Raw genomic sequence first — 25404 nt, forward strand, 5'->3', positions numbered from 1 at the left:
AAAGTCTTTGTTTTCATGCTGTCACAATGGCTGTCAAGAGTGAAAGCTTTGAAACACACCCACTGTCTTGCAATCAACCCCTACACACAATAAATTATGTAACATTGTAGTTTTGAAATAGAAAATATTGCTGCCTTGCACATTGCAAAAATATACTTACATGAGTAAATGGTCACATTGGCAACAAGATCAATCAGTTTGTATTCACATAAACAATGGCATTGTGACTTGCAATTTTAATTGCATGGACTATTTAATCGGCATAAATGTTTGCTTTTGAGGCATAAACTAAGCATTTTGAGCAAGATACGCTCAAGATATGCTTTTGCACAGGGGTGGACTGGCCATCTGGCATACCGGGCACTTTCCCGGTGGGCCGCGGTGCTATTTGGGCCGATAGTCCCGAGTCCAACACTTTTTTTTCTTTTTTTTAATCTATGTTATTGTTTCTGACCGGCCCATAAGCCAGACAGTTGATCAGTTGATGGCCCGATTGACATTGGGCTGGCCCAAGCACATCTTAGAGCACCAACCCACAGTTGTATACACATTCAAAAGACTGAAAATGTTTGTATTATAGCGAATAAGGTGCGCCGGTCTGGTCCAAAATGCCAGGGCCGATTTTTTGTCCCAGTCCGCCCCTGCTTTTGCAGATTATCCACTTTGCGGAGCGGTGCAGTTTGCACTAATTGTTTTGAAAGATACACTAACTGTTGTGCAAATGTTTGTTATAATTTGAGAAATGCACCAAAGGAACTGATAAAATTACAATTGCACAAATGCAATTACAGCATTTGGATAATAATGATAATGCAGATCAATGGCCACTAAAGCATAGAGCCAATTTAATTCAGAAACAACTTCTTCTCAGTACCTGCCATTCAAACCACTTTTGCTGACTCCTGCATTCTCCAGCCACCTCAGATGGTGACTTACTCTCAAAAGCATTCCGTCTTCTAACAGTCGCAACACAGCATGAGGTCAAAAGTCGTTTCTTTTTATCTTCCTGCATCATGAAAAACTACAGCAACTGTCTGATTAAGTACTTGGACAATGGCAGTTATTAGTGCTACTTGGTGGCCCCCACAAAAGCAACCCATAGCCAACCCCCCATTCTCTTCACCCTCTCTACCCTACTGTATGTCCATCATTGTAAGTGTTTGTGCTTTTCGGGGGTCCTTGGTTTTTGGACGTCTGTATTTTCAAAACTATGCATGTCACTAGTTGCCTTGGTGACCATTAGGTTTTTTTGATGACTTAGTAACGCGTTACTGTATTTTGACCACTTTTTTCGGTAACGAGTAATCTAACGCGCTACTATTTCCAAACCAGTAATCAGATTAAAGTTACTTATCAAGTCAATGTGCGTTACTATTTTTGTCATTTTCATTTTGCTTTCTTCTTGTCGTGTATGCTCACGTTTTCAGCATGAGGACAACTCATGTGTAGGCTCCAGGCAGCGACACAAACGTAAACAACAATGGGAGAAGAGAGATGCGCGTTTTCTAGATGAAAATAGTCAGTCGACATATTTTGAGTTTGTGTCAACTACACATGACAACATTAAGGTAGGTCTACGTTGTACACTCTGTGTTGGCGACAAAGTGCTGTCTAGTAAGATATCCCGAGTTTGTATACTGTATAGCGGCTCTCCGACGGCCGCAACGGAGAGGGAGAGAGAGGGGTGCGTGTGTGTGCCCGAGACGCATCCAAAACAGAGTGCACCCTGACTGGGCTGTTTCGCTATATCAACCGATACGTTGTCAGTGTAGGCGGGCTTTTATCTCTTTTCTCCCGAACTAAATTAATTAGTTCAATGTATGTTACAGTAGCGTAATGGCAGAGTCTTGCACACTGCACTATGACTTTAGCATCGCCCATGGTGGATTAAATGATTGCAAAAGACTTGTCGAGGTGAGTTTAACAAGTGTAATTTCATTGGCATATTCTAAAAGGCTGTAGAAGGATATACAGATATTTTATTACCAGTTCCTATCTATAGGCCTTCCTTATTTGGTATAGGCTACTGACTAGACATTATTGAACAAACATAGGCTACTCATCTGATAGAGATACTGTAGATAGATAGAAGGGGAAATTCAAGCCAAGGGGAAATTCAAGAATATGTAGGCTATTAGGCTATCTCAGTAGGTTAAAGTATTTTTAGATACCTCCTTGAAATTACTTTTTGCAGGTTGTGATGTCTTAGCCTATATATTGTAAACGTTACTGCAATAAAGTGAATATTGGCAAAACCGGTTGCCATTTTTATGATGAGGCGGCGGGGGGCTTAGTTTAAAAAGTAACTAAGTAATCTAACTTAGTTACTTTTAAAATCAAGTAATCAGTAAAGTAACTAAGTTACTTTTCAGTAGTCAGTAATCGGATTACTTTTTCAAAGTAACTGTGGCAACACTGCCCTCCATTGATCAATGTAGTGAATAAATGATGTGCAGCAATATTTGAAAAGTGAAGAGTCATTATGGTTTAACAACGTTATGTGGATAAACAAAGCAGTTTGGTTGATGTACATTTGGAGGATATAATCAGTAGGTAAAGGCTATCTAATCAGTGAAGACATACAAATGTTCTCCAAAATAAAGTTGAAAAATATCGATATATTTTTCAGATGTCATGGAAAAACAACCACAAAGTTCTTTATCACATAAAATGCTCTTTTCAAATGCCTCTATGGGAATCATCATTCAGGAAACCAAACTATGTACAAATAGAGGGCAGAATTATGTTTCAAGCATAGCAGCTAGGCATTTACACAGAGATTGTAATTCTAAATAGGTCGTTGCATGTGACCTTCAGCCCACAGAGCAATGATCCATGCAGTCAGACACCTTACACACAATCTGGCAAAGCTTGGGATCTTTTTTGTGGTCCATCCCTAAGTCTTTCGGTAGAAGTTATAGAGAATCATTAAAAAGAAACAATTCAGGTAATGAGTGGATAGACACTATGGTAAAAATGAAGGCATGCATTAGTACAGGATTTTTTTTTATTTTTTATGCGCAACAACTCAACAGACAGTTCCACTCAAGTTAAAAAATAGATGACGTTTTACTGATCATGATAGCATGTTGTTTTCATGCATTATTGAGTACATATATTCATGCATATATTCAAGCATTTAATGAAGAGCAATTTTGACACTTTTTTTGTCATTTATAATGATGGATTAACTAGTTGAACGTATTCCTCCCTAAATATAGGAGCCACTAATGATGTTCTTCCAACTCCACTAGCCTGACTCACAGTAAAGGCCTCAGAGAACAGGTGTGTTTTTAGGAGTTTTTTTAACACACCTAGGGAGGTGGCAGTGCATACTGTATATGGAGTGGTAGACTGTGGGGAAAGCTGATTCTTGTTGGAGGACCGCAGGGACCTTGACTGACTGCAGAGGTGGAGATCAGTAAGATGTTGGAGTGCAGGTGAGTGAGTGCAGGCAGGTAGATAGGAAACTAGAACTGGAAACTCCTGGTTGATGTTGGAAAGCAACTGCAGATTCCACTGTATATTGTGACAACTTCAAGACCAGATATAGTGTTGTATTTGGAGAGAGAGCACATTATTTGCCATATTCACTTAACTGTTCCCTTTGATGACGTGATGGAGGGAGTCTTTGAAGGGAGGAAGTTAAAGTATGCAGAACTAGTAGCCGAACTACGGCGGCATGGCTTGAGAGCACACGCAACTAATTCAGATAGATTACCGAGGCTTTGTAGCAAAGTCAGCCACAACACTTCTGTTACATTTTGGTTGGTCACTGAGAGGGGTTGTAAAACAGTTATTGCAGGATGCTGAAAAGGCAAGCCAACAGCTTTGGCTGAGGCGTTCACAGACTTCTTGGGGTCATGCTGTATCCTGAATTGATTCTGAGATGACCACTGTTTCCGGAGTGGTAGTTGCTGGTGCCAAATCAAAGGATTGTGTTTTGTTTGGTTAAGTTGTTGATTGGATCAAACGGCCACAGTAACAAAGAGGATTGACTGAAGAATTTCATATTTGTTGGAGTTTGTGGGTGCCCACATCTAGGGCTTCATGTTTTGTCTCGTTATGTTGTTGATCAGATCATATATGGCCACAATAATGACAAGGAATGTTCAAAGAACTGGATACGTGTTGGTGTCTTCATCAAGGGTTTGCATTTGTTTGGACATATAGCTGATCGAATGATAAATGGCCATAGCAATGAAGAAAATTGACTGAAGAACTTATTGGTATTTGTCAGTGGCTGTATCAAGGGCTTGTGGTGTATCTGGTTATATTGATGATTGGATCATAAATGGCCACAGTATTGGACTGAAGAAGATGTCAATATTTTCCAGACAACACTGTTGAGCCCTCTGAAGATATTGTGGGTCTATTTCAATGAAACATTAACAAAGGGAGGTACCTGGTTGATAACCCCAGTGCAACTCTCTTGAAGGCTGTTCTGTTGGTGATGCTTTTTACCCATAAAGGTTGCTTTATTAGTAAGATTTGGTTTGTTATGGATGTTGATTGGCCATAGCACTAGAAATTGAACACCTCTACAGTACTGTGTACATCTGAAATTATTTCAGCTCTTCCAAAGCAGATTGTTTTGTTATAGTTTTCCATTCATTTGGGATACTTCCACGGCCTCTGAATTTAAATCCATACCTGTTCTCCCATTCTGTCTGAAACGTACAAATGAACCATTTCCAGTAGCGCTGCCCAGTGCCATCTGCAGTAATGCTCCATTTATCATATGGATCTCCAGCATCTGCGTAGGTCTTGAAGTGGATCCACTTATTCTTTGTATGGGCAAAGAAGCTTTTATCACTGTTAACTGATGTGGTGCAAAAATCTACAGAAAAATTGTCTGTGTTATCATAAAAGCACCCAGTCAGAGCCTCACAGCGATGAAACTTAACACTGTGTTTTCCATCATGGTCAGGGATGGTGTTTGTGCAGACAGCTTGGCAGAAAGGACACTGTGCCCAACATCCCTCGAAATGCTGGAGAAGATTTTTGGTAGGTTTCTCTCTCACTGCCTCCGCATCCAATTTCTCACCTTTGATCATCTCTTCTAAGGATATGGCCATCATGTCTTTGAAGAATTGCCAGTCACCAATGTCTTCATTTTCAATGCAATGCAATTCATCTCTCTTTATTGTAATCAGATGCCCAATATGTCTGCAGAACGAGTCAAGCCACATGTGTGCATTGCCTGCCTTCTCATCCACTTCTATAGTTACAGCTGTACTTGCTGCTAATATTTGATTTTTCATGGCCTGAAGGTGTTCCTGGTGGATGGCATCTAAGTTTCTGCTATCACATCTATATTCATCTACTTTTTCCTGGATAAATCTGTCGAAGTATTTCTTTGGGAAATCTAAATATTCTTCATACATTTTGAAGTTCTCTTGAGTTGCCAGATGCTGTAGTATATGATTCTCAAGATTTGATCGGTTGCCATTGAGAGCAGAGTTGTTGAATTTCATGTCATCTGCTATCTGTTGACAGAGTTTCTCATTTGCTGCCTTCAAAACCTCTGGTGAGATGTGTTTACACAGAAAATCCACAAATATCTTTACAGAGCTGGCTCCTTTGCAGTAATTTTTGAAAGACTGGAGATATTTGTCTCTCTGACTTTCTAAATATGATAGTGGATGGTTTGCAGTCCTAAATTCTACATGCATCCTCTGAAATCTTGGAACATTTGTGAGGCACAGATGGACAGAGAGATCCACCTTGAATTCATTGGTAAATTTAGGATTTTCCGGTCTTCCCTCAAATGCAAGGACTTTAGTCTCAATATTTGACAAGATTTCATAGATGAAGTTTTCATCAAAATCCTTATTATTTTCCTTGGCTGTGATGTATTCATCAGTTGCACTTGCAACATTGCTTTTGAAAACTTCAACGGAACGGCTGAAAGGACTGCCAAACACCAAGCTCTCAAACCTTTTCCAAGCACTTTGTTGAATGTGCTTTTTTGGGTCAAACTGAAATAAGCCTCTTTTAATTTTGTCTTGGATGCCTGGTTGTTTAATAAACCGTTTTAAGAGGACTGATTCCACTATAGCTCTCACATTCAGTGGATTCTGACTGGGCTGTGAATTCAACACCTCACTTGTCCAGGTAATCCAGAGTTCATCAAACTTCTGCATCACTTGCTCATCTTTCAGCTGCATGTCTTTAAGTTTAGATGCCAGTCTTTTACTCTGCTGAGTCAGTTCATCTGTGTACTGGGTTTTCCTCTCGTCCAGTTCTGACCTGTTTTGCTTTGAAGTAAGTAATTCCTTACATTTCTTTATGGTCGCATTGATAAGCTCATCCTTCAGACTTTCAAAACGTTTGTCAATATTTGCCTTCCACTTTATGAGGGTGTCTTTGTTTTTATCTTCTGTGAAATACTTCTCAATCTCAGTCTTCAGAGGATCATAGACTTTGTCATACGTTTCCATAAGATCGGCTGCAACCACATTCTGAATTAGGTTGCTGCCAATTTGATTCTCCAGCTCAGCCTGAAGGTTCAAAGAATATTTTCTCAGGTTCCATGACCAATCTCCATATTTATTTTCCAAAGAACTGTACACCATCATCTCAACTGTGTTTTTGAAGCTGAACACAAAGTTTTCCTTCAGGAGTGCAGTCCAAAGGTCAGAAACCCTACATTTGAATTCTGACAGCGAAGAAAAGGTACATTTCCTCTGCATTGATGCAGCTCTTAGGAGTTTGATCTTCAGATCTTGAACATTCTGACTATAGGAAGGATTAGGTGGGGCCATGGGAGGATCCCCTTCCAGAAGACCTTTGAAGTAGAATACCTGTGTTTCAATGTTAAAGTGTATTACATCACTGAAGCCACTGATATCATCAATATTTTCCTCTTTTGCTGCCATTTGAGCCATGTCATCCAGTTTCTCCAAGAGACGTCTCCTTCCCTCAACGTTTTTATCTCCAGCTGATGATTCTGCCACATTCTGGTGCACAAAAATGCAACTAGGCGTGATTTTAACCTGTTTCATTCTCAAGAAGGCCTGGACACAAATCTGAAGAATGTCATGCATCTCAGAAGGGTTCTCCCCCATGATATTGATCACTGTTGTATCACCAAGTCCAATGATAAAAGTGGCAAGCTCGTTGTCATGGTTCAGTGATGTTTTTGCACTGAACTCTGGTGATCGGAGTCCCTCAGTGTCTACAATCAGGACAAAGTCATATCCAAGGTCATTTCTAATACTAGAGTCCACTTCCACAAGCTGCATGAAGGCTCCACGGGTACACCTTCCAGCACTCACAGCAAACTGAAGACCAAACATGGTATTCAGCAGTGTGGATTTCCCAGAGCTTTGAATTCCTAGAATGGACAGCACAAACACCTTTTTGTCTCCAAGGCTTTTGATGAGCTCATCCAGGACTGCCTTAATCCATGTTAAAGGCACATGGGCAGCATCCCCATCCATTATTTCAAGTGGATACCCAGAACGTAGCATTGTCACTCCTATTTTTGGAAGTGTGACATATTGTTCAATGTTTTTCCCATCTTGTATGCATGTTTGAACGGCCTCATAGAGTTGACCAACTTCTCTCATAATATGCTGCAATCCAACTGTCGCAGCAGCCATTTCATCAGTTATTCTGTCCAGTTTGACTTGCAGAGACACAGCTGATGTTTTTCCTTTATCTTTGGGTACACTTGTCATTTTTCTCCAAGTTGAATGATAATCCTCTTCAAGCCATCCAAGCTTGTCAGTGGTAAGATCATCCAAGAGGACTCTGAGCCACTGCAACGTGTACAGATGGGTGTCTTCAAACTGACAAGGTGTAGTTAAGCATTCCAGGAATGATCTCATGAAGTCATTGAGAGGAGTGGCTGCATGGAGTTGTCCCTTCCGGATATTGGTCCTCTCAGCTGAGATTTTACTCAGCTGTTCTTCGATGCCTTCATTTTCTTTGGATTGTAATCGATATTGCTCTTTGTCTTTTTTGCACCAATCATGCCACAATTTACCCTGTAGTGGTAAAATCATTTCCTTGAGTTTGGACAAATTTACATCCTTCAGAAGGCACATTAATGTTTGGGCCTGTGCATACCCATCTTTACATGATTGTTTATCCTCATCGATTATGAACTTTTGCTTCCTTGCCTCTTCACAGCACTCTTCAATTGACACAGTCTGCTCATTTCCAGTGAGGCAGTGTTCGATACTTGAAATCAGTTCCTCTGTTAATTCAGCTTGATTTCTACTCTTTGCAGCTAGTTTCACCTTTGTAGGGTTATTTGACTGCTGAAGTCTGTCTGCGCCTGAGAACAAGCATATCAAGGGGACGGAGGACTTGGATAGTTTCTGGCAGACCTCTTTAGCAGTTTTGCTCAAAGCATGCTCTGAAAGTAGAAGCACATTGACTGTACTTACTGCTTGAAGAAATTCAAGTTGTTTTGGATGTTCTGCAGCATCACCATGAAGGTTTAGAAAGGCCACACAATCGTCAAATGTATCATCTTCCTTCCCTCCAGGACAGTACCATGCAATCTCCACAACTCCACGCATGAGCATGCTGTCTGGAGTGCTACCTTTGCAATGACGGTGGAAGAACACATCATGCCTCTGTTTGCTGATGACACAATTTAATATCTGTGACTTGGAATTGGAATCAGAAACTCCCAATCTGATAAAGGACACAATTGGCACTGGTGTATTGAACATCTGTCTGTTATGGTACTTTCCGCAGGTGTCAGACACACCTTGTATTTTGCTATGCCAGGATTTTCTGATATGTCGGAGTGCCCAGAGGGGGAATTCCACTTCACCTGTACAGGGGTTGGGTACTAAGAAGGGCAGGCTAAACTGACATGCAGAGAGCTTTGTAAAAATGTACTGTCGCAAGAAGTCATTGGAACAGTGGAAAATGGCCATGTGGACATCCATCGGATGAATGTGTGCCTGTCCGCTGTTCAGCACCATTTCTGATTTATCACCAACATCAAAGAAGTCATCATCATTCTCAGGATTTGCACAATCCTCTTCGAAATTCAAGATAGTTGCTTCAGGTTTTACAAACAGATACCTGGCTCTGTAGTCCAATGTCATGAGTTTGTAGAGATACAGGGAGCTCAAGTCTTTTTCTGTTTTGGGGTCTTTTACACTCAACGATAATCTGTCTGTAACAAGAACATTAGTCTTTGTCATCTTTTTGGGGTAGGAGTCTTGTAGACCTAACTTCAGAAGCAGACCTATGAAGTTGCTTGTGTTTTCACTTTTGTGAAGCACTGATGTATTTTGCTCATCTGTTGTCTGAACCTCAGATAGAATTGCCACTGGCTTCATTAGAATACTTTCCAGCTGACTGACTGACTCCTCCACTGTCATACTTCCATCACTCATCTGTGTACCCATTATTATGGAATGTAATGCACTCTCCAGGGATTCCCAATCATCTCGGCTTTTCTCAATCACTGATTCAATGTTACTTGAAAGCTTGTTCTTTAGCTGTCTTTGTATGAATTGCAATCTTTCTTTCTTTTCTTTAGGTGAAATAATGATGTATGCATTGGTCGAAACAGTCAAAGCTGTCTGCAACAGGAAGGCCTGTACCCTAATGGAACACTGCTCTTTTAGAGAGGGGAACGTGTTAAATGCTTTTTGCAGTTCAAACTGCAAGAATATGATTTCATTCATGCACAGAGCATGATTAAAAGTCTTATTTTCTCTGTTGTACCCTAAAACTGTGATTATGGATAGTACCAACAGTTCAGCTTCCTTTTGATCATTTTCTCCCAAGGACTTACAAAATGATTTAAGTGAGAGAGCTACAGTTTTGGTAGCTTTTATATTTGCACTGTGTTCCTGTTCAGCAGACCTGAAGGCATGATTGCTTTCCTCAAGTTCTTTTTTGACAGACTGCAAGATCCTGCTTAGGTCTGAGTATTCAGAAACAGAAACTTGGTCATGGGAGTCGCCTTCTGTTTGGTAAGCCCAATTCACAACAGTCTTTCTGTTTGGGAAGTTCTCCACTGTATTATAAAGATGCGGTTCCAACAGGGAGCGTGTTAAAATTCTTAAGTTTACAGCTTTGGATTTGTTGTTTGTTGTAGCCACTTCAAGCAAATAATTTTGAAGAATCTCATTTGATAGACATTTCCGAAACCAGATTTTGTGAGTTCCTGTTTCCTCAAAGAGACTGTTTTTGAAGTTCAACAGCTTTGTCAAGTGTATTTCGCAGTCAGTGACAATCCATCCCTTTACTGACTGAATCAGTGTTTCTGCTTTTTTCTCTTGTGAAATAATGTTCTCTCCCCGCACCTCTTCGACATTTTCTTTGGTAATGTCTGTGTATGCTTCCATCAAAATTCTGCTTAAATTGGACACATCTTCAAAATCATCTCTGTGAGAAGCCAGCACTATTTCCCAGACAGGAATCAGGTTTGTTCCTTTGTCAATAAGACTCCATGTTCTGTTTTTAATGGCAAGATGGGTTTTCCATTGCAAGTAGTCATCAATCTCAGCAGGACCACCGGTTTTACTGACTGAGAGCTGCACTTGACTCATCAAGTCCTCTCTGTATTTCCCTGTGAAAGATCCCTTCAGCTGTGTGGAAGATGTTGCTACTTTGCCTGAGACGGACAGTGAACCAAATCCAAATCCAGCACCACAGTAAGCATCCAGAGATTCTGAAGTCAACTTTTTTACCTCTGACAAATCAGTTCTTCTGAAGCCTGATGCAGAAGCTCTCCACCAGAAAACACCACCAAAGTGTAGAGGGCCCTGGTTCACATGGGACCCGTATCTCTCAAAAAAACCTCCAACTTTGCTGGTTTGTTTGCAGTCATTGGAATACAAAATTACCTTCTCAATTTCTTTAAGAGCATTAACTGCCCCAGTAGAAAGTTTGAGTCCATCCTTCTCAAAAAATCCAGATGCAAGTGGGATATAGTTGTATTTTGTGTGTAGAATGTAGGATTCTTCTTGTGAATTTGAACTTGTTTGCTCTGAATCGCTGAATTGATTTTTTTGCACTCCAGAGCCAAAGCTAAAGCCTTTGAACCCAAAGCTAAATTCAGAACTAAAGCTATAGCCTACTTTCTCCATGACCTTGTGAAAATCTCTTTCTGATTTGTGGGATGAAAATTCCTTTTGCTCATATCTGGTACATTGCTTTGGGCTGCTAAGAGAAAATGAATCTGGAATCTCAATTAGCTGCTCTCTTTTCATCAGTAAGTCTACAGGATTACCCGTTTTGTAAACGCCTTCCAAAGCCAGACTTCCCGAAGCATTCTTTAGAACATCTTTATCTGAAATCATCTCAGGTGAGGATGGTATTTTCTGTACAATGTCCAGATGTTTATGCAAGTTTTCTATGACATCCTTCAAAGTCTGACCAGTTTTCATCCAGCTTTCACTTGGGACATCCAAAGCAATGCGGATCTTCTCTTCCATGTCTTTGACTTTAGCATCATTTCGATCTTTGCCCTCTTTAACCCAATTCTCAAGCTTCGTTAGACTTTCCTTAACCTGAGCTATATATTTTTCTGACAACTCCTTTTCGGTCCGCTCCTTCTTGGATAACTCCATTCTGGCCGTTCATGTATTTTTTCTTTTCAAAGATGTCTCACTAGTCACACAGTTGACTTCATTTTGTATTATGTTTTGTATTTTGTTTATTCCATATTTTCTGAATTGTCCTATTGTCTGAATTCCAAATGGAAGAATGAACAGGTCTTCCACATGTCTTCCACAATATTTTGTTTCGTGTTTCAGATTTCCTAGAGGATGAAATAAATTGACAGAAATTAAATCAGTCATAACAAAATGTAATCAAATTCATAGCTACTGAACCTGAGAAGTGTCACTGCAAGGTATTTTACATTTCACTAAGCTGTTCACATATTTTACTACATTGTGCGCATAATTCTGTATATTATACTGTATACTCGCTTTACTAAATCATGTGCACGTTCTAAAAGCTGCAGCCATTTTACAAAGATCAAAATGAGTGCACAATTTAGTCAAATGAGTGCACATTTTCTGAATATGTCTTGCAATAACACCACTTGGGTTCCATACAGAGCACGCATATTAAACAATTTACTTTCAATTTGAAACCTTTTCTGAATCTTCTCTGAATTATACTTTTTCAATCCATTATTTTAAGCATTAAAAATCTGTACGAGGAAGCATATTCATACATTACAGTCATCTTTCAACTTTTAGCCTTATCAGCTATGCATCATATCTTTCAATTGATTATTTCAATACATATTCAAATGTCCAATGAAGGATTGAAATGTTTATTGGATACATTAAAAAAAAGATTGAATGATAGATATATATATATATATAGCAAAATAGGCCTGTTCTGATTGTGAAGAGTGAGGCAGTGAGGCAGACCAGACAAGTTAAGCCTACATTACATTGACAGACTTTGCAAAGATTTGGAAAAGATTTTTGAAAGACTACTGTCTCAGACCCTCTCACATCTAAAGACAATTCATTGAGTTTCTAGTCACAGTCTAGTCACAGGCCAGTCTCAGATTAGGATTTTGCAAAGACTGTGGGTCACTATTTACAAGACTGCTGCTAGATTCCTTCAAATTATCTCCATCGTGCAATAGGCTACACGTCATCATTAACAGGAACTCACATGACAGCCTACTCATATCAAAGTAATTTTTTCGCGTTTCTGCAGCATTGTTTGATGTGTGACATCACTAACAGATATAGAGTTGTTCTGTCACGTAGAACAGCCGACTAATAAATTATAAGAAATGAAATAACAAATAATCATATAGGCTACAGCTGTCGCCTATTTCGCCCCTTCCTGTTTCGTGTTTGCGCAAGGTTACTATTGGTTTTTAATGTTCACGTCACTATTTGCATGAGCCACAACTGAAAAGACTTCCGATAATATCAAACATGTTTGACATGTTTGAACACTGCTGCTATGACAATACTACTCAAACCCAATAAGGACCCCACCCAACCCGCAAGCTACCGGCCACTTTCACTATTAGTGACTTGAATGTAAGAGTTTTAATCAACTTTCTGCAGCAATGATGCTAACCGGAATTTATATTAATTTAGCTAACGTCTTCTATATGCATCATTGCTTTCACGATTGTGAATGTTTTATTTGGATTAAATGTGCATGTAGAGGGGCGGGTCGCGAGTGTCCATTGAGCGCGCACGGGAGAGTGAGGGAGAGGGAGAGCAAGAGAAAGCGGGCCAAGGAGAGGGGGGTTACTTCTATACTGTTTGGTAAAGTTTCACACATAGACAATGACAACTTGTGAAAGAAAGCAGCTGAGCAGCGTCAGGTGTAACAGTGCGACCTAGACTTTTTTCAGGCGCACTCTTAAACATTTGGCGTTTGCGCTAAAATATCAAGGTGAAAGTGATCATAGCTTGCGTGGTATAGACCCAGCTCCCAGCCCAACTTTGAGAATAGATTAACGCCGATATTTTTTTTATCGCCCGATAAGAGTTGCACGTTAACGCAGCACGTTAACGCAGATAACGGCCCACCACTACTACAAATACAATCATTATTTAGATTTACACTAAATTAGTAGGAATTGTCTATCTGAAAATACACATGGGGCACCAAGTGTAACATGGCTTCACTGGTGGGCTTTTCCTTTCGTGGACATAAGACTGAATGCATTGCTCACTGTCATGGACAAGTTATTCTGTCCACGCAGTCTAGTCCAGTAAATGGAATGCGTCACAAAATGTGGAATGCACTATAACCTACATGCATGTATGTTGTGTTACATAAATTATGATTGAACTTTCAAAGACATATGACAGGCTTTGCTTACCAAAACTAGTCTGTGCACCAAACATAGCCTACATTTTTGTGAGTAGGGTTGCCACATTTGATTTGAGAAAATCTGGGACATTGTGCCAGCTGTTTAACTTATATGCAATGTCACTGGTCGCTTAGTCTCAATGGTTCTCATACAGCCCTTTTACCAGCTCTTGTAAAATATCAGGCTAATCCATAAACTCACACCTTGTTTGTTGGTGTCACATTGATAACAAACTATTAACAATATGCATAATATTAAGTTGTTACACGCAGTGTAACAGCCTCTCTCTTCCTCTATCTTGTGGACACTAGAGCGTTGCCAATTACTTCTAACTAAAGTTAGATCTTCTGCATGATCATCCTTGCATGTAACACGAAGTTGGCGACCACCTGTAAAGCCATTCCTGTTTTGAGGGTAGTTGGCCCTCTACTACACCTGTAGTAAATTCCGTTGACATCAAAGCAGGTGAGCCTGATTCACAACCTCCTATTACATAGGCTACAGTAACTGGCCAATCAATATCCCACAAGTGTGGCTGACTTTATGTTATACTAATATGAACCAGTGCTCCCTTATTTATTTATTTTGAGCAGTGCATTCAGTGTCATAGATCTCACCTGTCAGTAGGCTACCACCAGTCAAACAGACGTGCTTAGTGATTCATGGTCACAATGTAAACTGATTTGTGTATTCCGTGGACAAAAGGCGTTAGGCCTACTGTCCCATCATAATGAATGTATGTATTCCTGACGCACGACATTGACCACGAAATAAAGCATGTTACACTTGACTTAGCGCCCATGCTAATAATGCATATAGGCTCCACAAATCCAAATTCTTATTAGCATTACGTTGCACTCATTCGCACTACTATCAATGCAAAAAAAGAAAGAGTATCACTTTGCATATCAATCTCATTGAAACGCGTCTAATAAAAAATACAGATAGCCTATGAAAAGTGCGAACTTGACCTCCTGTTCTGATTACTTGAAGGCTAAGTTTCGCCACACCCTTAAAGCATAAAGCGAGATTGAGTGAAGTATGCTCATACCTTTGAATATTTTCAACGAAATCTGAAACTCTGAGACGCACACAATTGTGAGCCGAAATACCTTCAGTCGTCTACAGCAAGCGTCTCTGGCTAAAGCACCTAGCTTCTAAGACAAACTTGCGAACTAGGCTAGGCCTACTGTTTGTTAAATTATTAGGTAATTTCCCAGTGTATCCATAATCGTTTAATAGCCTAAGTGTTGACATTAATATGTCAATATTATTTGCCAATAATTGTTACCTGTATGTTGCTCTGACTGCGTTATGCCTCTTCGCACTCTGCAGCTACCCGGCGAGACTCGTCGTGAATGAGTGTGAAATGTATGGGTGGGAAACAAGTCGGGAAGTGATCTGAGGGGTTACGTCATAGGCTGATAGCTAGCCAATTTGTGAAGGGGCATGGTTTCTGGGAAGTTGAAACTGAAAGTAAAAAAAACCCGATGAATAAATAAATGAATAAATAAATATGACATCTTAGCAAATAATGGTTGCCTGTGGGTTTAGAACAATTTTTTTTCAAATGTGATCATTTGTATTAGGTCTGCAGGTTGCATGGGCTATAGCAACATGACCACAGTGGCAGAAATAATTCAGTTGGTCAGCATGTTTTCGATGCATGTGGGCCTACTGACTGGGAATTTTGATTAAAAAGAAAATATTAATATAAAAAAAACACACACACAGAAAAGTAATCATGATATCACAATCCACAAAAAGATAGTATGATTGTACAATAAATATGGATCACTGTGGGCTCTGGGTTCCATCAAGATGCTGCAAGATGCTTGCTCCCCCCTGCTCTGTGGCAGTGGTATCCAGTCAGTCCCTTGCTGTACAGTAGCCTACTGGGCTGACTGCTCCTTCACACCGCTGCCAGAGGCACCCCACGCCAGCCCCATTAGGGTTCTCGGAATGTAGTCCAACCGGGGTTATGCATTTCCTTTGTGATCTCTGGTTGGGTTTGTGAGGGATTCTGGATTTCTGAATTTGCCACCATTTCACTTAAGACTCAAAAAATAGCCTGATGATTTTTTTTTTTATCATATTATCCACCATCATTAAACATCCTGACTAAAATCAGAGTTCTCGCCAATAAATGGGGTTTTATGATTATGATTACAGCCTTATAATGTAAATGTGTATACGCCATCACAAACAACACTAAAGCCTCATTGTGGTCTTGACACCTATACTACACCCACCCTCTTCAACTCAAAATATTTGTGCCTCAGTGAAATTTGTATTCAGGCAGATCCATGCATGAAAATGTTGAAGACTTTGCAGTATTACAGTAACAGTACAACAACATGATGTCGAGCCACACTGTGAGTATTGACATTTCTTGTACATTTTTAGTCCTTTGCCCACTCTATCAGCTATTCTAAGGGCCATATGTTTGTATTCCAATGACTGTAAATAGACATTAGACCTCAGTAACCATCTGACTTAAACAAATATGTACATAAGCCGCACTGGGCTATAAGCCACAGGTGTTGGACCGTAACCTGTAATATCCATAGGTTGAGAAGCCCCCCTAGTGGTCGTTAGCTGTAAAAACACACAGATTAACCGCACCGTTGTATAAGCCGCAGGGTTCAAAGCATGGGAAAAAAGCCGCGGCTTATAGTCCGGAAATTAGGGGTAGGCCTACATTGTTCTCGACAAATACGCCATCCCATGCATGTCAGCCAGTGCAGTTGGCGCCTTTGATGAACTGCTCGTGTTCGGTACGTCCTACAACAAAGTACTTCACAATATGTGCACCTTTACCCAAACAACAATCAACAATCTGCAAAATAGATGTCAGCCAAGTAAAGGAAACACCTAGGGTAGCAGAACTAAGGGCAAGGTTACTCAACTGAGGAACAATACAAAAAAGATGTTGTGCTATGTTTGTGGCTCTACTTTTGACAACTCAAATATCCTGATTAGGCACCTTAAATTGGCCCATGGTTTGTGCTCTGACAGAAATGTATGTTAATTTCCTTGCTCTATTGAAACACTCAGTTTGAGTGACAATGTGAGAATTAGCAGGTGGTGGTTGCTGTGGCGTGAGCTAGTGAAGAAGAAAGACATTTAAAGACATTTAAAAGCAACCTCCATTACTTGTGCTTGAATTTCATGGACAGCTTCTTCCATTATATTGACAAATGAATTTACAACACATTGACCCACACCTGCCGTCTGGTTGGTAACTGAGCCACAGCAGACCCACATAAATCAATATGTATGTATGTATGTATGTATGTATGTGTAATTGTATAAATGTAGTTGAAGGGACACTTGAGCACAAGGAATTTCATTACTTATAAATTCTTTTTATGAGAACAGGACAATAAACTTGAACTTGAACTTGATTGTCATGTACACAAAACTGCTTGATCATTAACAGTTTAAAAATGTCAAATGTCAAAATGTGAGACACTAAACATTTGCCCATTTAAGTATACTTTTACAAAAAGTATATTTGGGCAGGCCGGAGGCGGGTACGAGGCCCCCCCCCCCCCCCCCCCATCTAGATGACCCTCAGCCTGGAGTCTGTAAATGCCTAGCCTACCCCTTTACACAACAGAAATGACAATGAGGCCTCCCCTTAGGTTTTAGTTTAGTAAGGAATGGCCCTCACACACAACAGTAGATATTTCAGTGGCAACAATCTCAATATCAAAATTAAATGGACAGAAATAATTATTCATTATCTTATTTTCAAGATAAATCGTAAAGACTTGTTCATTTACGATAGGTTCAACTAAAACCAAATATGCAATCAATCTTCTAGACAAATAAACAAACCTTTGATAAGTGGCAGATCGTTGTCTTTCCATGTTTGAAATGACAGAAACTAGCAACATGCACTGCATTGCACAATACAATTTGATTCCTGTGGCTGTACTGTGCAGTACATAGCATGACTGCTTCCAAAACAACTAAATGCCATCCAGGAAATAATACATGTCAATTCAATTACAGAGAGTAGGGCTACTCTAAAAGCACCAACAACATACAGTATGTGTTCTGCAAAAGGCGAAATATGATTGGTTTGTTGATTTTTGAAATCCAATGAAAGGAAACAAAGTGAAACCGAGGCCTTCTGTTCAGTTTTGGTTTAAATAGCCATGTCTTCAAGAGAGCCACTTTTACTGTATTGTCCCAAGTAATGCATTCCATGAAGGGAGACTGTTGTAGCACGACAACTGATGGTGAGACGCAGGGGGAAAACAATTAGTAAAGTGCAGAATAAGGTTTCAATAATTGCTATTATTATTCATATATTTGTGCCAAAGATTTGGATGACAACAAGGCAATGGTCTTGTAATGTGCATTTACCATTCTCACTGTTAAGTAAGAAACGGCAGTATTTCGCTTCAGCGATCCATAGTGCATTTGGGCTAACTCCATTTGGGGCTGGAAAATGCATCATTGTTCCTTTGAATTACCAAAACATATGACATCTGCTGTTGAACAACTCTACAGTCCCATCACCATAGAATATTGCCATCCTGCCGAAATAACAACTGGTGTTATTGAGTTACAAGATATTTCAGAGGTATTGATAGTATTCATCATTAAGCAGAGGAAATATATACACTACCAGTACAAAATGTTGGGCACCCAATGCCGCCCATACTCATAAATTAGCAGCATTCCAGATTAGAAGCATTCCAGATAATCATCTCATGAAGCTGGTTATGATTAGTCATAAAGTAATTGGAGGCTACTTTTGTTTTATTTCATGCATTAGCCTACATTCTTCATGTTTGACCTGATTGTGGAAGGGATGAAGTCTTTTCCGGGCATTGAAGAGCTGCAATTGCAGGGCTGTAACGGCAACTCTTCGCTCAACACCACTGTCTACAGGCCAATTGGTGTGCAGTCACAGTACACATAAGATGGCCAATGGTTCAAATCAATGATTCTGTGTCATCCTTGTGGGTAGGCTGAGTGAACCCTATCTGACCTGCCAGCAAATTTGGATGTTGCCCTGCAGCTCATGCTGGAAACGTTCACATCTATTTCCAATATATCTAGGTCCAATCACAAACTAGCTTATCCAAAAGACGCACCGGATCGTTGGTCTGAGTATTGAAGGACTATCCAAGCGTACGTAGTCATTTGAACAATGCCCATTGATCACGTCTCTTGTGCAGTAGAAATAAAACACAGACTCATAATGTTCAATCTTACAGTAAAAGATTGAGCTTAGCATGATGATAGCCAGACTACCTTTAGGGGCTACATGCCCACCAAGTTTTGTGCAGCCCGGTCTTTCAGTGTCCCAGGACTCATTGAGACAAAATGACTGAGGGAAAAAAAATCTGTAAGAAAAACAAGCTATATCAAACCTCTCTATCATCGCTGCTACTGCGGCGGTCATAATAATAATGGGAGAGAAAAATGCTATTAGGATGCTGAATGAAAATTTATTTTGGTGACGTGAAGTGTCTGGCTTATGTGTGCTTGTTGGAATGTCCCGCATGTCCTGAAACAAGCAAACAAACAAACAGAATGATATAGATTAAACTGAGAATGCAATGGGAGTTAAAGTGTGCAAAAAATTATTTACAATTGCAGATTGCTTTTACTGACAGAAACTTACCACCAAAATTTCAAGTATTGAAATCCCTAAGCAGGGTCATGCACACTCTGTTGACCAAAGAATCAGCATAGCAAAATATCAGAAACATCTACATCTGCTATTTTCTTACTAATAGTATATGAATGATGTGTCAGTATTACCTCAGCCTCAGTTGGGGGGGTTTAGAGCTCAGCCAAAGGTAGATAAGGCTGTGTGACACTTTCAACCATTTCCCCTGCACACACTGAATGCAAAACAAACAAAGCATCCATTTTTATCCAGTTGCAGGAACATCATATCAAAAGTGCCTCTTTGCCTTGGAGTGTAAACAATTAGTGGTTAAAAAGGAAGCAAAACACATCTACGACTGACCTTGAGCTGGGTTGAATATGTTCACCGTCTTCACCACAGGAGTCAACAGGGTTAGCATTGTTGCCGGCTTAGTGTTGTCTCCGCCTGGGTTCATGATGTCAACATATCGGTTCCTAATTCCTACAGTGAAGAAGATGCACAAGATGACCACTGATGTCAGTAGCTTGCTGTTGATCACTAAAACAACTGGGTTTCAATACAGTATGTAAGTAAAGGAATGTGGCCAAGCTGGCCATTCCCAAACAAAAAACCTTTTCATACATTCAGACAGTGCAACTAATCTCAATCCATAACCAATGGCCTGATGTTGAATGTGATATGTTGACAAATTGTGTTGAACGTGGCTGCAAAATGTTTAGAATAATTTAACAAGTGATCTGATGTTGTGAAGACAAGGACTTTCAGGACAAGACATTTCTCAGTCTGTAAGCTGAAATATCAGACTGAGCCAATGGTCATGTGCTGTTACTAGCACACTGCAGATGAACTCACCAGTCCTCCGGAACATGTTGACTGGTGCTCCATTGGTGGGGAGTAAAGTAGATGGGCCACCACATCCTGTTGAGCTGCTGGTGTTCCAGGGGGGCATCAGTGGAGGGTCCATGGGTGGTGGTGGGACGGCTTTGGTCTTTTGAGTAGAACGAAATCACAACCGTCATTTCCCAACTATTAGCTGTATGCATTGCTTTTGCAAAATGTCTTCAGATATGGGATTAATACGGGGGCAGTTAAAATACTGACATAGTTTAGTTTCTTTTATCTTGCATAAAACACTCTTATGCTTATACACAATGCGGCTAATACACAGGAAATTACTGTAGGTGAATCATGAACTGGCATTTCACTGTGTAAACCTTGGGAACTATTTCCTTTTCATTTAAGAGCGCAATGAAAGATCACTGGCAATAGTTGTCTGATTGACTATTTCATTTCCATTGCTCATTTAATAGGTTACCTTTTTCTCTGGTTCATTTCGATCCACCCATTTCTGTTTAGACACATCCCAAAAAATCTGTAAGAATTTTTAAACATTTGTTTAACATCTTCCTCATGCCATTTCAACAGATTTTCTTACACAAATTAGACTGCTTACAGATTTGTTAGTGTCATCAGGGAGATGAGCCTCTTTCTTTGAAAGTATCCACGTGAGCCAGCCCCTACAATATCTCTGTGGCACATACATGAAAACACAATCAGAAGCAGAAGCTATAGTTATCACAAAAACACAACAATGATTGCTGATGGAATTGCTCAATTGGTACCTCAGATAAAGCTTTTACAGCAAGACAAATTCAGTGAAAATTATGTAAGAACTAGATGCAAAGCGGTAGAAAATACTGTATGACCTCCGGTCAGTCCTGCACATTCTCTCCACAAAAATAAATCACACTTCAATTGACATGTATCTCCATCCCCTACTCCATCCCCTACTCTTGCAACTTTTGTGTAAGTAAATGAGTGTGTGCATGTGTCTGCTTTTGTGTGAGTGTAGGTTTCACTGCGCAGTGGTCATAATTAGCCAGAATAACAGCACAAACAATGAATGCAGTAATTGGAGAAACAGTGAAACTGACTGCATAACATTGTCTCTTCCTTAAATTATCCTATTGTAGTTACTTTCTGATGATATTCAATTAAAGTCCATCTGTGAAATTGTGACAATCCAAAAAAACTTTCAGCTAAAGTAATGTAGTCTCATTATGAATGATACTCTAAGGCATAACATTTGTCTGTTTTTCCCAGGATCTTTAACCAAACCTTAAAAGATGGTATGTAATCCTTAGAGGAAGCCGATTTAAGAGCCTCCTCAACAGGAGCAGGAGAGGCAGCCATCACCTCCTATTGAGAGGGGACAGATGGGACATATAGAACATTTCTGAATTCCAATGATTTAAAACAGAAATGTATTTTCTTTACTTTTGAATTGAACAATTATGTGACTACCTGAGCAGACAGAGTTGTTTTTAGGCACTGTCCAGACTCATCTGCAAAGGTGAATCGAGATACATCCATTAATGCATTTGCCAGTAGTATGGTAACTACATCTACAACTACTACAACTACATCTGTCAGCCATACTTTTTTTTTCAAATGACTTCTTCACACAGATATCGTGGACACTAATTGATGTGTGTGGAGTGTGCTCTTGTGTTACTAACCTTGATCTTCTATGAGGTCAGGAATGGCCATTGGTGCCATGAGGTCCAACATGTTGGGTGGGGCTACTGGCACAGTCAGCACTGATGTGGCAAATATATCCGCATACCTCCTTCTGGGCCCTGTTGGAGAAAGGAGGACCAGTGCTGCCTTCAGAACCTACAGCTGATGCTGAGACATATTATCGGACATGACAGCTCCAGACTGATCAGCTTCTTGGAGTCTATTTCCTAGGCAATGGTTTTCAGAGACACCTTAATGAGATGAAAAAAAAAATACACACTCACTATTCAGATGATAGCGGTCAGCAAGGGCTGGGAGTGCCTTTGCTGCTGGAATGGGCACTGGTGCAGAGAGGGGTACTGGTGGTGGAATGGGCACTGGTGCAGATACGGGCACTGGTGCAGAGATGGGCACTGATGCTGGAATGTGCACTGGTGCTGGGATGGGCTCTGTAGCAGAGATGGGCACTTGTGCTGGGATTGGCATTGGTGCAGAGATGGCCACTGGTGCTGGAATGGGCTCTGAAACAGAGATGGGCACTGGTGCTTGAATGGGCACTGGTACTGGAATGAGCTCTGGTGCAAAGACGGGCACTGGTGCAGATACGGGCACTGGTGCTGGAATGTGCACTGGTGCTGGGATGGGCTCTGAAGCAGCGATGGGCACTTGTGCTGGAGTTGCCTTTGCTGCTGGAATGGACTCTGGTGCAAAGATGGACTGGGGAGCCTCCTCAACAGGAGCAGGAGAGACAGCCATCAACTCCTATTGAGAGGGGACAGGTGGGACATATTGAACATTTCTGAATTCCAATGATTTAAAACAGAAATATGTTTTCTTTACTTTTGAATTGAACAATAATGTGATTACCTGAGCAGACAGAGTTGTTTGTATGCACTGCCCAGTCTCATCTGCAAAGGTGAATCGAGATACAGTACATCCATTAATACATTTGCCAGTATGGTAACTACATCTACAACTATCTAACTTTGTCAGCCATGCTTTTTTTTTTTTTAAATGACTTCTTCACACAGACCCCGTGGACACTAATTGATGTGTGTGGAGTGTGCTTTTGTGTCACTAGCCTTGATCTTCTATGAGGTCAGGAATGGCTATTGGTGCCATGAGGTCCAACATGTTGGGTGGGGCTACTGGCACAGTCAGCGCTGATGTGGCAAATATATCCACGTACCTCCTTCTGGGCCCTGTTGGAGAAAGGAGGACCAGTGCTGCCTTCATATGTCTGCTATGAATCAGTAAACATTCTAAACATTCCAGAAGAACCTACAGCTGATTCTGAGATATATTATGGGACATGACAGCTCCAGACTGATCAGGAGTCTATTTCCAAGGCAATGGTTTTCAGAAACACCTTCATGAGATAACACACTCACTATTCAGATGATAGCGGTTAGCATGGGCTGGGATTGCCTTTTCTGGAATGGCCACGGGTGCAGTGTTGGCCACTGAGGCAGGGATGGCCACTGGTGCAGAGATGGCCACTGGTGCAGTGGTGGCCACTGGTGTAGGGATGGCCACTGGTGCAGAGATGGGCACTGAGGCAGGGGTGGGCACTGGAGATGGGATGGGCCCTGGAATGAGTGCTGGGATGGCCACTGGTGCAGTGGTGGCCACTGAGGCAGGGATGGCCACTGGTGCAGTGGTGGCCACTGGTGTAGAGATGGCCACTGGTGCAGTGGTGGCCACTGGTGTAGAAATGGCCACTGATGCAGTGGTGGCCACTGAGGCAGGGATGGCCACTGGTGCAGTGGTGGCCACTGAGGCAGGGATGGCCACTGGTGCAGTGGTGGCCACTGAGGCAGGGATGGCCACTGGTGCAGTGGTGGCCACTGGTGTAGAGATGGCCACTGGTGCAGTGGTGGCCACTGGTGTAGAAATGGCCACTGATGCAGTGGTGGCCACTGAGGCAGGGATGGCCACTGGTACTGGGATGGCTGCTGGGATGGCCACTGGTGCAGTGGTGGCCACTGGTGGTGAGATGGCCACTGGTGCAGAGATGGCCACTGGTGCAGTGGTGGCCACTGAGGCAGGGATGGCCACTGGTACTGGGATGGCTGCTGGGATGGCCACTGGTGCAGTGGTGGCCACTGAGGCAGGGATGGCCACTGGTGCAGTGGTGGCCACTGAGGCAGGGATGGCCACTGGTGCAGTGGTGGCCACTGGCGTAGAGATGGCCACTGGTGTAGAGATGGCCACTGGTGCAGTGGTGGCCACTGGTGTAGAGATGGCCACTGGTGCAGTGGTGGCCACTGAGGCAGGGATGGCCACTGGTACTGGGATGGCTGCTGGGATGGCCACTGGTGCAGTGGTGGCCACTGGCGTAGAGATGGCCACTGGTGCAGTGGTGGCCACTGGTGTAGAGATGGCCACTGGTGCAGTGGTGGCCACTGAGGCAGGGATGGCCACTGGTACTGGGATGGCTGCTGGGATGGCCACTGGTGCAGTGGTGGCCACTGGTGGTGAGATGGCCACTGGTGCAGAGATGGGCACTGGTGATGGGATGGGCACTGGGATGAGTGCTGGGATGGCTGCTGGGATGGCCACTGGTGCAGTGGTGGCCACTGAGGCAGGGATGGCCACTGGTGCTGGGATGGCTGCTGGGATGGCCACTGGTGCAGTGGTGGCCACTGGTGGTGAGATGGCCACTGGTGCAGAGATGGCCACTGGTGCAGTGGTGGCCACTGGTGGTGAGATGGGCACTGAGGCAGGGATGGGCACTGTTGCTGGGATGGGCCCTGGGATGAGTGCTGGGATGGCCACTGGTGGAGTGGTGGCCACTGGTGCAGTGGTGGCCACTGAGGCAGGGATGGCCACTGGTGCTGGGATGGGCACTGGTGCTGGGATGGGCACTGTTGCTGGGATGGCCACTGGTGCAGTGGTGGGCACTGAAGCCTCATTGTCAGTGAGAAGAGGATCTTCAGCAGCTGCCAGCGTCACCTCCTGTTGACAAGGGGTATGATACAGTACAGTACATGTTGAATTTGTTGGAATGTGAGTTAAAAGAGACCCATCAAGAAAAGTACCCTGTAAATGTACCCCTGTGGGGGTGTCTCCCTTCATAGACCCTGCCCCAAAAGGCTTTTTCAAGGCCAAAAGAATACCTAACCCGTGGTAAGATTTGTTTTTTTTTGGTTGCAAAAAAAGTCAGTTGAAGAAGAGTAATGACTAGCAAAAGATGGAAAAAGTATGACAAGTAGACTGATAATGGTACAGGCCATGCTTGTGTGGTGGTCGAAACTGATGCGGAATGATCACGTCATTTCTGCTCTGGTAAATCATGGGTCTCTTTTTGTAATGGAGACTCGATGGCTGAGAGGGCCAATGTATGTAGCCCGTACTTTTCCTACTTCCTCAATTTACCACCAATGGAAACAAGGCTTATATGTTTCAGACACAGAAGTACAAGAGCACAGTTGGTCCATTTCTAAGGATGGCA

General features: G+C 41.8%; 3 protein-coding genes across 3 annotated transcripts; 1 reads left to right on the top strand and 2 right to left on the bottom strand.

Annotated features, from left to right (window-relative positions):
* Positions 1-2421: 2421 nt before the first annotated feature.
* LOC134094182 (interferon-induced very large GTPase 1-like) lies at positions 2422-15147 on the bottom strand. Its single transcript, XM_062547603.1, has 2 exons — positions 15084-15147; positions 2422-11746 (listed from the first exon to the last, which is right to left on the bottom strand). Exon 2 carries the CDS (start codon positions 11553-11555, stop codon positions 4566-4568), a length of 6990 nt encoding a protein of 2329 aa, XP_062403587.1. The 5' UTR covers positions 11556-11746; positions 15084-15147; the 3' UTR covers positions 2422-4565.
* A 5061-nt stretch (positions 15148-20208) lies between these two features.
* On the bottom strand, positions 20209-22706 carry LOC134094439 (BCL-6 corepressor-like protein 1). The gene is made up of 7 exons (XM_062547949.1): positions 22235-22706; positions 21950-22069; positions 21735-21775; positions 21549-21629; positions 20884-20958; positions 20746-20802; positions 20209-20418 (listed from the first exon to the last, which is right to left on the bottom strand). Exons 1-7 carry the CDS (start codon positions 22704-22706, stop codon positions 20209-20211), a joined length of 1056 nt encoding a protein of 351 aa, XP_062403933.1.
* Positions 22707-23442: 736 nt separating this feature from the next.
* LOC134094440 (putative per-hexamer repeat protein 5) lies at positions 23443-24915 on the top strand. Its single transcript, XM_062547950.1, has one exon. It carries the CDS (start codon positions 23443-23445, stop codon positions 24913-24915), a length of 1473 nt encoding a protein of 490 aa, XP_062403934.1.
* Positions 24916-25404: the final 489 nt, after the last annotated feature.

Source organism: Sardina pilchardus, chromosome 10, assembly GCF_963854185.1.
Source record: "Sardina pilchardus chromosome 10, fSarPil1.1, whole genome shotgun sequence".
In the NCBI taxonomy this organism is placed as follows: Eukaryota; Metazoa; Chordata; class Actinopteri; order Clupeiformes; family Clupeidae; genus Sardina; species Sardina pilchardus.